This window comes from Tauraco erythrolophus, chromosome 2 (genome assembly GCF_009769465.1).
Source record: "Tauraco erythrolophus isolate bTauEry1 chromosome 2, bTauEry1.pri, whole genome shotgun sequence".
NCBI lineage: Eukaryota > Metazoa > Chordata > Aves > Musophagiformes > Musophagidae > Tauraco > Tauraco erythrolophus.
Genome location: NC_141466.1, coordinates 99,419,856 through 99,434,133, shown reverse-complemented (window position 1 = coordinate 99,434,133; position 14,278 = coordinate 99,419,856). Strand labels below are relative to the sequence as shown.

General features: G+C 40.2%; 1 protein-coding gene across 1 annotated transcript; it reads left to right on the top strand.

Moving 5' to 3' along the window:
• The first annotated feature begins 385 nt into the window (after positions 1-385).
• Positions 386-9,742, top strand: LOC104382723 (potassium channel, subfamily K, member 16). The gene is made up of 5 exons (XM_009990733.2): positions 386-598; positions 4,600-4,714; positions 5,242-5,408; positions 8,064-8,229; positions 9,519-9,742. Exons 1-5 carry the CDS (start codon positions 386-388, stop codon positions 9,740-9,742), a joined length of 885 nt encoding a protein of 294 aa, XP_009989035.2.
• The last annotated feature ends 4,536 nt before the right edge of the window (positions 9,743-14,278 follow it).

The following is a 14,278-nucleotide window of genomic DNA, read 5'->3' as shown; positions in this document are numbered from 1 at the left end:
GTAAGTCATTCAACCATAATTTTACTTCAGCTTCCCAGCCTGGAAAACAATACCGATCTCAGACAGCTTGTGTCAGGCTTCATTCATTTGTTTGAGATCTTTGGATACAAGTTGTTTTAATCAAAGAAAAACACTATGATTCACATTCTTATTAAGCCATAAATTCTCTCCCTTTATTTTAGATAGAGAAAAGATGTGGAGAGATAAAATTTGCCTGTTAGTCTCATTTCCTATAGGCCTGATACATGTATGTTCTGTCAAAAATTTCTCCAGGGAAGTAGCTGGGAACATGGGTGTTTGATTCCTGGGTGTCCTGGGCAGTACATGTCTTAGGACAGTAACCTATTAAGTACTGAGCAGGGACTGGCAGCAGCAGAGCAGCAGCATGCCACTCCTCACCGTACACAACCGGCAGATCAGATGGACTCCGCTGCTGGTACTGGGGTATCTCTTTTACCTCCTTCTGGGAGCTATGGTGTTCCAGCTGCTGGAGAAGCAGGCAGAGACCCACTTTCGGGACCAGTTCCAACTGGAGAAGCTCAGGTTCCTGCAGAACTACACATGCTTGGACAGGCAAGCCCTGGAGCAGTTTGTACAGGTAAGAGGAACAGGCTCTCCCATTATTTTGGCTCAAGCATTATCTTGGTTAGAAGAAATTGTATTGTTGTGGCCAAGCACTTCATAAATTGATCTGCTGTCCATGACATTAAAGGACTAACTGTACAAGAGAAAGGCAGAGGTTTCTCAAGCTCATTCACATACCTCTTTATCTTGATCTATTGCATTGCTTTCTTTTCCCAGTCAGGAATTCCCAAAATATGCAAATCTGCTGATGCACCTTCATGCTACCTTTCAATAATGTCAACTTCATGGGTTTTAGCTCCCTCATTAATTATTATATGGGAATGATGCACGGGGACAAAAAACAAGAATCAAACCTACAAGCAGTAAGTTGCCCTTCCAAGGTTCTCCAGTCCAAACCTGTGCCAATTCTGCCCTTCTTTTTTACTAGAAATTGTCTACTGCCTTTGAAGGTGGTCCAGCACTTCCAGGCCTCTAAAGAAAACGTAAAGTCAACCATCATGAACTGTGTTATCTACCACTTATAATCAGAGATAAAGGGCTCTTGTTCAATATGGGTTGTCATTTTATGACATCTTCAGTTCCTCAAAACTGCCTGGAGATAAATTACTAGACCTTTCTTAGTATTATTATAGACAGATTCTCATTCTAGTATTGCAAGAACTGGACAGAAATCCTTGAATTACCACTTTCTTCATGCTCAAAATTTATCCTGCTGCAGAGCTGGGTGCCTAAACAGTTTGAGTTCTTTCTACCATGTCATTAAACCTGATAGAAACTCTAAACGTGCTGCAAGTTTGCACCATTCAAGTCAGAGGACTTCCACAAAGGTATATGCTTTTGATTAACAAAAAGCCCAGATTCTGTAAATGGATTTAAGGAAACAGTAAAGCTCAGAACAGAAAGGGAAGAAAAGGTGCCTGAACCTCTGTCTACAAGGACAATATTCTAATTACTAATACTGTGACATATTTCTTGTGGAACATTTGGCATTGACCAGAAAATGACTAGAGTTTTCAAGAACTTACATGCCTAGAAACATGTCTGGCTTTTTCAGCGTCACCAGTTGGTGATATTACCTGTCTTTCCCTTATCTCTGTGATAATGATTGTAGAGGAGAAAACCCTGATTCTTATTCTAAACTAAATTAGAATACTTCATAGGATTGAAAGGTTTAGTTAAATCTCTGATACTCTGGAAACTTTAGGGAGGGTTCACACATGTCCAGATTTTCCTCTCTCTGGTTCCAGTGGAGCTTCCTTGAAACTGCTATGCCACTCAGAGAATCACATTTTGCTGCGTCTCTGATGAATTAGACACATTTCATTTGTAAGCTGTTCCAGGCAAAACCGGCTGAGGGCACCAAATTATCATCTGCAATGCACTAAGCTTCAAACTGCTTAGACTTTATAGTCCTCAAGGTAAATGTAAGTGCAGGTGCCCTCTGACTTACCTGTCGGTTATAAGACCTCTTAAGAGGGCTCTTACTAATAGTAGGCTCTTACTAATAGTAGGGAATAGAAGTCTTTCTATATTAAATCTCTAACTCTAGAACTAATGTAGGGAAGCAATCATCTCTCTGTACATTTTAACTATTTGGTTAAGGAGGCCTGTTCGTCATGTCGGAAGTTCCAGTCTGAAAAGTCACAGTATTCAGGCTGTGGTGAGACACAGCCGCTAGATTCAGTCTGCTCAGCTGACAAGTATAAGGTGTCTTGTCTTATAGTTCCTTAAACCTAAATCTTGGAATCTAAGAATCAACCCAGGCTTCTTTTTTGCATATCCATTATCACTAATAATAGAGTTACAATTCATTAATTTTTTACTTGATTGTGCATTAAGCAAATTCTTGCAATTCCGTGTCCATAAACTTCATGGCTCTGTTTGGCTAAACCTGCCCAGCTGAGAGATGGCCCTGAGCTGCAGCTCCGAAGCTGAACAGGCTGGAGCTTTGGTGAAGTGCAAATCCAAACTCTGCGATCTAATGTGTCTCTTGTAAACATACCTTGGTCAGGAAATTATGCCATTCTGACAGCATAACTGAGAAGCAGATTCATTGAGTAAAGAGGTACCTTATTTAAATCCCTTTTGATTATGTCCATACTTTTTCATCCTCTAAGGAACTGATACAAATATAGACCAAGAGGACCAAACCTTGTCTATGACCACAAGTGGCTGCAATATGCATTGGCAGGGGGACAGGAGCATAAATGGCAGGCAGTTTTTATTCTCTCCACGGCTTCTTACTCTTCCTGTAAGTTATAGCACATTGCTTTCCTTAATGGCTACTTCTGCTCGCAAAGGCAACAGCTAATGTTCACCAACCATTCAGCAGCTGCTCTGTTCACACTCCAGCCATAACCATTACCTGGGCTGTCGATGGAAAGGAGCTGGGAGCCCTCATAACTGCCCCACGTCAACATGTTTGTTTAGGAACAATTCTCCTGGGCACCATTTCTTTCATGGGGTTATACTTAAAACCAAGAATCATACCAAGAAATCTGGCCTTGTCAGAACTGTCTGAAGCGTTCAACATTCAACATTGCCTTACTATTCCATGTTGACTTTTTTGATCTGAATGTAGGTCCTCTGCACTCTTATGCATTGAAATGGATAGAACTGACAAGTGTTCCTTACAGGGATTAATTAAACCCGTGATTATTTTAGAAACTTCAGAAGACTTACGTATCAGTAGCTTCTGTGTGTTCTTTCTAACCAGCAAGTAAAATAGTCAACTGTAGATAATTTCACGTGTCAAATTCTTCCCATTCTAAGAACAGGCTTTTAATGGATAATATAGTGTTCTTTGTCATACTGAAAAGAAACTCTACTGACATTTCCAATCATGAGATCACATGTGATGATGCCTGGCAGCCCTATCTGATGAACTTGACTCAGGATTTTGTACTGAAGGAATAATAACATCAGCTATTAAACTTAGGATACCAATCCACCAGCACGGATTAGCTAATATTGCAGAACCTATGCAAAATCAGATACCTTGTAGTGAGTATGTTCATCAGATAAGCAATCCTTCTGTCAGTGGTCAACATTTGAATCAAGAAAGAATATTTGTTTTGGTATCATACTCCAGGAACCCACTAAATCTGGGGTTGCTGTTGAATCCTGCTCACATCTTGCATCATACAAAACCCTCTAGGAGATATGAACAATTCCTTCAGGCATTTGGCAAAATGAAGAAGGCTATGATCTGGACCTCGAAAGTGGTCTTGTAACAAACAAGGGGATTCTTGAAACCCCAGCCTCTGAGCAGAGGGTAACCAGTCTCCTTCAGAGAAATCCTTGGGGAGAGCAAAGGAACACAGTCTTCGCTAAGGCACCTAACGAGATATTTGATGCATAAACAGGAACAGCATTTCTTTTGCACATGGTCGTTTTGGTCATCTGGTAAGAGCTATCTGGAATAGCAGAGAATATTTCCTTAGCTAATCTTTCAGACTACGAGAAGCCTAATACTCATCGAAAATTATTGGGAAGACATAGCCAAAAGTAGTAATTCATCCTCACTAGTACTTACCTGGAGGAAACAGAAATGAGCATGTTCTCCTTGCGCCTCCCCACAGACACAACCATACATTTACACATGCCCATTAAAAACTGGAATGAGATGACTAGACTAGGAAAGGAGAGAAGAGGAACTGCCTTTATTTTTTATGGCATAGCTTCACTTTCTTTTCCCAGCTTGATCGCTTTGGAGACTCTCTTCACTCCACTCCACTCCCTTCCCCTTAGCTTTCACATAGTTATGATACCTATCCTGCTTCAATGGCCAGTTCTCCAGTGACAAGAGTTCAAGTTCCTGGCCAGCTCTATTTCCAAGTTTTACCACGTCAGCATAAGACCACTTTAGTCACTTTACCCTGTTATTTACACTGTTTATTGCTCTGCTTGCTCAAGATGGAAAGCAGTATTTACTTCTCTCTTTTTTTCTGGCATTCTTCCTTATTTGGTCTAATGAATTACTCATCTTTGCTCCTTGAACATCTTTTGCCTCAGGTCCTCATGGAAGCGTGGGAAAAAGGAGTCAACCCAGAAGGAAACTCTACGAATCCCAGTAACTGGGACTTCAGCAACTCTTTCTTTTTTGCAGGAACTGTTGTCACCACTATAGGTGAGGTACTCTCCTTTATAAATAGAGGTTTCCTCCAGCTGTCCTGTAAAGTCCCCAGAAATGTGCCATTGGTGGACAGAATACACCTGCAGGACAATCTTGTCTACTGTGGATTATGGTTTTCTATTGGTTTCCAATTGTACTATTCTTGTGTATCCAGCATGTTACACCTGCAAAAAAAGCTGAGTGCTAGGTACATGCAATATCGTTTTGTACATGCACAGCACATCTTGAGGTTGCTTTGAAGCACTCAGTTGCACTCACCACGAAATCAGAGACCTATAGAATATTACAACACACTTTTTAAGAGTAACATTTTTCACGTTAAATGTTCTGTTAGTAGTAGGGAATGCACACAGGGCTCTATCATAAGCTATGGCAATTTGTAGGCAGATTTAAATGCAGAAAATCATAGGTCCACAGCTTCCTGAAGCTTAGTTGAGCTTCCAAGCCTAGGAACTTCTCATAATGGCCCGCAACCTGACTGTAAAGCCTTTTCATGTAGCTGTTTTATTTTTTTTTCCCAGGTTATGGTAACCTGTCCCCCAGCACAGTGGCAGGGCAGATCTTCTGTGTGTTTTATGCCTTATTTGGAGTGCCCCTCAACCTGGCCTTCCTTAATCAGTTGGGGAAAGGCCTCAATGCTCATCTGATTACTCTGGAAAGATGGGTACAAAAGCCAGGCCGTGCACAGGTAAAGTGTCAATCTATCATTTATTTCCACTAATTTAAAACTAATTAAAGTTCTCTTCTCAGATAAGGTACTGCCGCTGCTAGATTGAGTTTCCTTGTGTCTGCCTACATTTTTCTGAACCACAGCAATTATGTGGTTCTCTATCAGAAAATTTATATACTTTATTTATCTACAATAGCTTTAAAGCAATTTGCTTTCGCTTGAGGGACTCTATATTTGTCTTTTTAAAACCTGACTTAGCAAAACTGTTAAGCAAGCATGGCCTCAATTTTGAGCAGGGTCCTTGAGCTCTGGTGATCTTAACAGAATACATGCACGTACACACTTTGCTGAATCAAGCTCTTAATATCTAGCCTACACTAGCATCTATCCAGAATCTAACTCTACACTGTGCAAAGACAACTTATTTTTATTGACCTGCTAATCTGGCTTGAATTACCCTCCCTGATTGTGCCAGCAATTTAGCACTTCCTCTTCTTTTCTTGAGATGAAACTAAATACTCCTTCTCTTTATTTATAGTTTATTGGTAAGTCATTGAACTAGTCCAGATATACTGGAATAAGGGAAGCACTGATAATAGAAAATACGTGAAGGTCATTTATAAAAAAGTTAGTGCATGTTTCTGAGTAAAGGTTCAATGAATTGACCCTTTTAGTTAGGGAAAAGGGAGATTAGATATGTTAGATATGTTGAAACATTTCAGAGTTCAGCACAAGTTTTTTTCTCTTTTTCATTTGTAAAATCTCTGAGTCACTGCATTCTCTACCTATACTATCTATTTACCTAGCTCTGCCTATTTACATTGGATATAAGAAAGACATTTTTCCCTCTGAGAGTGGTGAGGCACTGGAACAGGTTGCCCAGAGAAGTTGTGGATGCCCCAACCCTGGAAGTGTTCAAGGCCAGGTTGGATGAGGCTTTGGGCAACCTGGTGTAGTGAAGGGTTTCCCTGCCCACGGCAAGGGGGTTGGAACTAGGTGATCTTTGAGGTCCTTTCCAACCCTACCCATTCTATGATTCTACACTGAGAAAGCTATAAAGCTACTGTCAAATGCACAACTTCTGTCAAGAAGTTCTTTAGCTGCATAACCTACATCTATTCCCCAAATACATGCAGCTCTACCACCAGAAGGATTTTCATGCTAGTATAGCTGCATCTTTCCTGAGATTTCTAATAGCACCTCAGGGATGTGATTTTTTTTTCTTTTCACTCCTGAAGTAACACTTCATTTGTGGCAGAACTCCTATAATCAAACAAAGCTTTGGAGCTGTATCTGCTTGTTCACTCTGAAAAGACTCTTCCAGGAAGTTGGGTCATCTCCTTTTAAATACAACTTAGTAATGCTTTGGGAATTAATTACAGTCAGTTCTTCTTCATTCCTGATTTACTGTTTCCTACGTTACAGGTTTGTACCATAAAGTTCTTAAAAGCCAGGGTAAAAAGTAATACTGTGCATTTCAGTATAAAATTTTATGCAAACTTGATTATGTAATTAAATGCTATCACACTTCTGGGATGAAATAAATAAGAATAGATATAAACTATAACCATATTGATCAGTAATTCTTAAAGTGCTTTGCAAATGAGGTAAGTAGTATTATACAGCTGAAGAGACACGGTATGTAATACAGAAGTGATTTGTCAAAGCCACCCAGTAGGCTCACGCCAAGTTTCTCAAGCTCAGTGGGCTATTTTATATGAGATAATACAGAGAGGGAAAGAAAAACATGGTACCTGGACCTTCTACTTTATAAATAGTGGTTTGGCTTTTCATCCAGTCACAATAGGCACATGCATAGAAAATCATACTCTGGTTTGAATGCCCTTGAGGGCATTTTTAAACAATTACAATGAGTTTGTATCAGCCCACACATCACTAGTCAAAAGTTCACCAGAGTACGTTCCCTGGAAATCCATGAGTTCCTGATCCTCAGTCCTAAACTCCTGAAATCCCCTGTCGTGACCCATCTACTGACCATTCTGTGCACTTATCTATTGCAGACACATGTGCTTTAGCTTATCTTGCAGAAGGCAGATGTTTGTACTGAGACACAGATTTGCCCTGTGCTGACAGAAAACAGTTCTGCTCTAAGTGCTTCTAAGTTAAAATTAAAGCAGGCAAAGTGACTTCACTTAGATTTCATCCAAACGTATTTTTGGCTGAGCTCTTGCAAGTCACTTTATAAATCTTTGGAAGCAGTCATGGTGAAGAGAACCCTAATTTGTTCTTGCCAATCTTTGCATAGTGAGTTATGCAATACTTGGTGATTTTCCTCAAAGATGGGAGCCAATTGATTACAAGAGCGTCTCCACTTGAATTGAAACTGTAAAGTGAGTATTTCATTCCTATGATTGCCATAAGTTTTAAAATATGACTTGAGCATACTTTAAAACTCATGGCAATAAAGCTTTAAAAAAAAACACTCCTTTTTTTCTTACTTTTGAGATTTTTTTGATTCAACATACAAACTAGTACAATATCTATGTGCAGGGTAACAGCAAGGTCAGCCTGCAGTGCATGGTTTGTCCTTCCTTTTTTGGACGTTGCTTCCAGCTGTAGTGGGTTTGTGATCCAAGAGCAAAACAGACTCAGCAATTTCCGCTAGACAACTGCACAGTGCTGTTTAGCTGCCATCTTCCTTTTATCTTTCAGGTGGTTCAAACACTGGCAGTGGCCATCTTCCTGACTACTGGGACCTTGCTTTTTCTAGTGTTTCCACCATTGGTCTTCAGTTATGTAGAAGGCTGGAGTTACGGAGAAGGCTTTTACTTCACTTTCATCACTCTGAGCACCATTGGATTTGGGGACTATGTAGTAGGTAATGAAGAAGGTGAACTGAATTGAGCTTTGTTGAAATTGATTACTGTAGTATAAAGCTAAATACAGAGAGCATAGATATCCATTCCACTGTAAATCTGGTACAAGAGTGAGCTGATCCAGACTGGCAATAATGAGCTAATGTGTTATGTGACATGGGCATTTTTCTCTTGGCAGCTGAGTCACCAGACTCATTTCACATATGCCACTGAGCGCCCATGCAATAGTGGCGATGTCCAAGCTGGTACGAATATGATCCATGAGTGACAGGTGGAATATAAATTAAATGTCTTTGTCAGTATTAAGCCTTTGAACCACCCTTTCCTAACAGTAAATTGTTTCAGCAAGTGCCTACCATTCCCAATAAGAAATCATGTCAAATATGTAATGATCAGTACTTACAGCAGGGAGAATACTACTGGCAACCCCGGACACCTGTGAAAGAAAACAAACCCGATGAGTTTACATAGTGTTCAGAGATCTAGGCTGAGACATAGCAGTAGACACATGTGAAGGGCTGTTTTTCCACCCACTTGTATGAACAAATGCTCTTAATAGATTAAGTATAGTGCGTTTATTTGTTAGAAACACTAGGGTCTGTTACTTCATGAGTAGTAGCTTTCCTCTCCCAGAGGTTGTAATTATGTCTCATAAGGAGATAAAATCTCATCTTATGCTGAATCTGGGCACTGTGGAGTTTTGTGATGATCTGGATGACAGACTAAATAGATGGCTTTGGTGCCGTCCTGTGCCTGTATCAGCTGCAATGATTGTCTATGCCGTGGAAATATCAAACTGGGGATTAAGATTCCCATAACCACTTAAAATGGCTGCATCTCCTATATAATATTCTACGGGTGATTACTGAGGTATCACCCTACAAAAATCAATCACTGAGGTGGTAAACCATATCTTTCTAAATCATATGAAATCCTTTGTGTGCCTCTTGAGTAAAATATGACTGATATGGACTCAGCACTGGATTTCCAAGATCATTTTTTGCTTTGTTGGTAACTAGGAACACTCAATTTTGTGTACCCTTGATTAGCATTAGATATGGCTATTCTTATTACAAAGCCTCAGCTTCAGAGATTTGATGCCAATTGTGCTAAGCTTAACTTGAAAGTTGGAACACAAAAAAAAAAAAAAAGAAAGAAAGAATGCTCATAGATCACACAAACTTGTTAAACATACACTTTTACAGGGAGTGGAGAAGGTGTATGAATATGTATGTTTTCTGGCAGACCGAAGCTGTCAAGACTAATATGCAAAGTTTCCTGGATTTTTCAGGCACAAACCCCAACAAGCACTATATCCCAGTCTACAGGAGCCTAACTGCAATTTGGATTGTTTTTGGCTTGGCCTGGCTGGCTCTGGTCTTCAACGTGGGAGCTGACTTGATGGAAAAATTCCTTCAGCTAAGGTGGCACAAGCCTGACTTAAGCTTGGCAGAAGGAGCCACGATCAAGTTGGAAGATGAACCCGAGCAGCCTAGAATCCACATCCCTAGCTGAGCAAGGTACACAGAAAGCAGTTTTGAAAGCACATCTTTCATCTATATCTCACACTAAGCAAGCCTTGTGGATAAAGGACTGAACCACAGGTTGTGGACTGTTTCCTAAGAAGGAAGTGCTTCAGATGCATTGAAATTTCCACACACTGTGTAGGCATCAGCCAATGAAAACTTCCAAAGAAGTAGCATGCATGGTAAAACGACTGTCTGAGGATTCATTTTACACTTCACGCTCAACAAAGGCAACTCCCCCTGAGGTAATCAATTACTATCCTTTCTCTTTCTCTAGTGGAATTCAGTTCTTATGGTCACTCATCTTCCAAAAATCCAGAGTGACTGCGTCCCAGCTCCAATAAGAGGTCATGTCACCAAGAATCTCAAGTGGAAAAAGTCAGGTACAGAAATCTTTCTTAATTTCCAATCAGAAAACAAACAAAACTACAGAGGAATATCAACAATAATGACTACCTGTCTAATGACATCCATCCAATTAAGATTCATTTGATATTGTCTGAAATTAGCAGCTTTCATATAAAATGATAACATTTCTTTAGTTCCTGGGCTAGAATGCTTCTCTCTTAAACTGTGCAGAAATTATGTGTCTATCCAGCACTGCCTGGCTGTTACAATTTGTTTCAGAGCAAACTTCAACTCAAAGCAGGTCCTTATCTTTACCGCAGTTCATTTCACAGCCTCTTGAAAACAGCACCTTAAACTAAATCTAAACACAAGCAGAGTCCCGTATTTCCAGCCAGATCACAAATACTAATAGAGCCTGGCATTTGCTTTGGGTCAGTTCATTGAAGAACTATCATGCACCATACGGAGCTGATGCTGTCTATTTACCTCTGAATAAGGCTGATGATAGACTTGTGTGTTAAATCTGATCCTCAGGCATGCCCACAGTGTCACCCATGAGAAACAGTGAGTTTGATTTTATCACGGTTATTCTAAGTCAAAAGTAGCAGCAGCCATCTCCAAAGAAGCAGAAAAGCCAAAGTAGGACATATAAGCACCTTATAAAAGGCTCGTCACTGAGATATAAAACTGTAGTCACGCTCCATATTAAAGTAAACACAGAAACTTGATAAAACAATTATCCATTCATTGAGTACTGTACTAGATTGTTTATAACCATCACTAACACGTTCCATGGGCGTGCTTGCAATTATGTACATATTGCTATTTATTCAGTATGTTTATAACTCATACTAACCATCAATTAATCCTTTTAAACTCATTTATAAGTGGAACTTTAATGTAAACTGGGAGTGAAATATGACTGGGCATGTAGACTAGCCCCAAGCTAGCCTATGGCTGACAGGATACAGTAATATCAAATGTCAGCCTTTCAGCAGCTGCTTTGATATTTCATTTTGGGCAAGTGTTCATAAAACATGTAGAGACGTGTGTAGGTCACAAATCTCTTCCCACGTACTTTCTGTGCTGGATATTCACTTCTGAGGAGGGTCACAACAGACTCTTGTTCTCACATCTGACTTGATGCTTCTTTTCTTTGCTAGTTGCTGACTCTGCATAGTGCAATGTGGCTGCTCAAATCTGAAACGCTGGCATATAAGAATCCCAGCTATGGTTTATTCAACTCATTTCAAAACAGAGTTTTCAAATGCATATCCCAGCTAAGATTTCCCTCATGTCTTACCACTACCTACCTCGCAGATCTTATCTCCTCAGTTTTTGCACTGATCTTCCTCTACGCCCTCAGCTATTCCCATAAATTTGTGCAACGGCTTTCTTTGTAGCCTCTTCCACTGAGAGCAGCCAACTCTCTCCTGTCTGGCTTTTTGTATCTTAGCAAATCTCATGGGAAACTTTCGCTCTCAGTGTTCTGTATTCTTCAGACATAATGTTTCCATATGCACTTGTTAACCTCCTTAGCATCACCGTACTCTGTACCTGCCTTGTGTCAACACTACAAGACATTTTAGTCCTGTTTGTGGGAAAGACAAAACTAAAGTTCTACTGATTTTTATATCTGACCTGTTCCCTTCACCTTGCCTGTTTCCATGCCTTCTTTCCTTTATCTACCCATAGCCAGCCACAAAACATGCATTAGTCTAAAGGTGATCCTATACAGTGGTTTACACCCTATTGTATGCCATAAAAAATGATAACGAGGTTTATCAGGGAGAGAAAACATGTATGCACCACTTAATGGCAAAGACTTTGTTAAAATCATTCTTGCTTGACATCTGACAGTAGAGAGCTTGGATTGCTTTTACTGCAGTCCACAGAATTGCTCCTGGACCTGATACTGGTTTTGCAAAGTAGCAGCACGGTGAGACTGTCTTCTGAATTTTTTGCTACTGCTGCGAATTTTATTAAGGCTGAGGGTAGTTGCAGCAGTTCTCAAGCTGCCTGCCAGAAGACTCAAAAAGATGCCTTAAATCAAGCATATGACCATGTTGGAACAGAATAGAGAAGGATACTGATGGCCTCTCCTGTGTGTTACACGAGTGATAGAAATCTCTTGCTCACTTTGTCAGTTTTTCAAGATCCTAAAGGTCATGCACATCTGTAATCAGTTACTTTGAGATATGTACTGGGAACACTGGCCCAGTTCTTGAGTGTGGATGGACCAAGTGCTTTCTAGTACCCTTCCTCTAACAAAAAGATAGTCAACAAATATCAACTAACCAGCTAAGAAAAATAGCATGGAAGAACTGTGCAGTCACAAGGGCTTACTGGGAGTCAGAAGACCGCACAAAAGGGACTCTTCTGCTCTTTTAATAACCCGTTTCACCAGTGGTGCAATCCTGCACAGAATGGAGATCACAGAACCTACTACAAGACGCTCAGCTCAGACACATGAAAAACAGCAGTTCTGAAGCCTCTGAATGCAGCTCTGCAGCCTGTAGAAGAAGCGGTGGCCCAGGCAGCGTTCATCGGTGATGTGGAAAAGTAACACATTGGTCCTGAGCAGCTACCACTTGCAATCCAGTGTGGGACAAGAAGCAAATGTCTTTCCAGGCTTACCCTTTAAGCCTACTCAGCAAGCCCTTCCTCATCTTCAGATATATTGGTACCTTGCAGACAACACCAAAATATCATCTGCAGGTATTTGAGCCGTTCTCTCTGAAGATGTAAATAAAAGGATGACACACAAGTGACATTTCTGAGACTACTCAAGAAAATCAGCCATTAAAATATTTTATGATTCTGTGAAGATTTGTTACGAATCTTGATCTCTTCTCTTCCTCTCAAAATTCTTTCTAGCAAGCACATGCTTGATGTCCTGTGTTTTCAGTCTTGCTTGTAGTTACAAACCCTGACCCTCACCTATAATTGGTTTTATAAAATATATCTTTAGTATAAACATTAAATGCTATATATTTAGTCCATAATGCCTCAGCATGATTGTACTTAATAGCGTGCTTTATATAAATGATCTGATTTTAATGCAGTTAAAATTTCAGTGTAGCTCAAATGCGTCTATTTCCTGATCTTAAATGAAAGAGGAAACTTGAGCACATACACTTTTTACTATCTTTGCATCTTTTCTTTCTCATATGTATATTTTATAGAAAGCTTTTTCCCTTTCCATTTTAAACATCATTCAGTAACAAACACAACAAAAAGGCAGAGTTAAAACTAAACAACAAGCAGCATAATGTTTTTTTGGTTTGTTTTTTTTTTTTTAAGACTGTGTTCAGGATGATATCTTTAAACTGGAATTGGTCTATCCTTTGCATACTAAGTTTTGCATCTTGACAGTAAACCCATGAGTTTATGCTAGTCAGTTGAAAGCACCTCCCAGAAAAATATAAATTAGCATGTTACTGGAACTGCTCCAGTGGTACAATACCTGTTTGAAGGCTGCCTGATTTGTAATAATACACACACTTCCCTAGCCAAAAAAAACAAAACAAAACAAAAATCAAAGGGCAGCATGAGAAGACATTACTATCTGACAACATGTAAAGACATTCAGAAATTTAGTGAGTTTATTCCTCTTTATCTCATACTCCACAACAAAATAGTTAAATCACAAATTCTTTATAAACTCAAAATGATTCAGTTGTTTTTCCTACTGGTCAGAGAACAGAAAGAAACATTTGATGCAGTCCTGTACAAGAAAACAATCAATCAAACGGGTCTCAGTAGCTACCTATAAGAAAAAAGCGCTCCTGATTTTCATAGGAAAACTGCAGAAAGACTCTCACAGACTTGCTACCTTTACAATTGTTTATGTTGAACAGTCGTTATAGGGAACACCTGTTCACTGCCTTTTAGATTGGTTCAGCAGCTGAGCGAGGGAGGAAACTAGATTTACAGAGAGCGCTGGTATAGCGATCTCTAACTGGTACCAGCTGGTTAGGGAAGCAATTCGGCTTGCTGGGAAAGGAGTTGGGTAGCATCCCGGCAAGGGACGAAGGTGACTCGGTGCCCGTCCTTACGCGGGCACCCGCGGCACAGAGAAGGGAGCCCTAGGGCAGTTTTGCGCCCCGGAAAAGACAGGTGGGGGAAGCGGAGGAGTGAAGCGGGCAGCGGGGCTGGCTGGCGGGCGGGTTGCCGC

Excerpts from the sequence above, each read along its gene's own strand:
- LOC104382723 (XM_009990733.2), top strand. The coding sequence starts at position 386 with ATGCCACTCCTCACCGTACACAACCGGCAGATCAGATGGACTCCGCTG. Across the intron at positions 599-4,599 it reads CCCTGGAGCAGTTTGTACAG|GTCCTCATGGAAGCGTGGGA; the intron begins GTAAGAGGAACA and ends CTTTTGCCTCAG. Across the intron at positions 4,715-5,241 it reads AACTGTTGTCACCACTATAG|GTTATGGTAACCTGTCCCCC; the intron begins GTGAGGTACTCT and ends TTTTTTTCCCAG.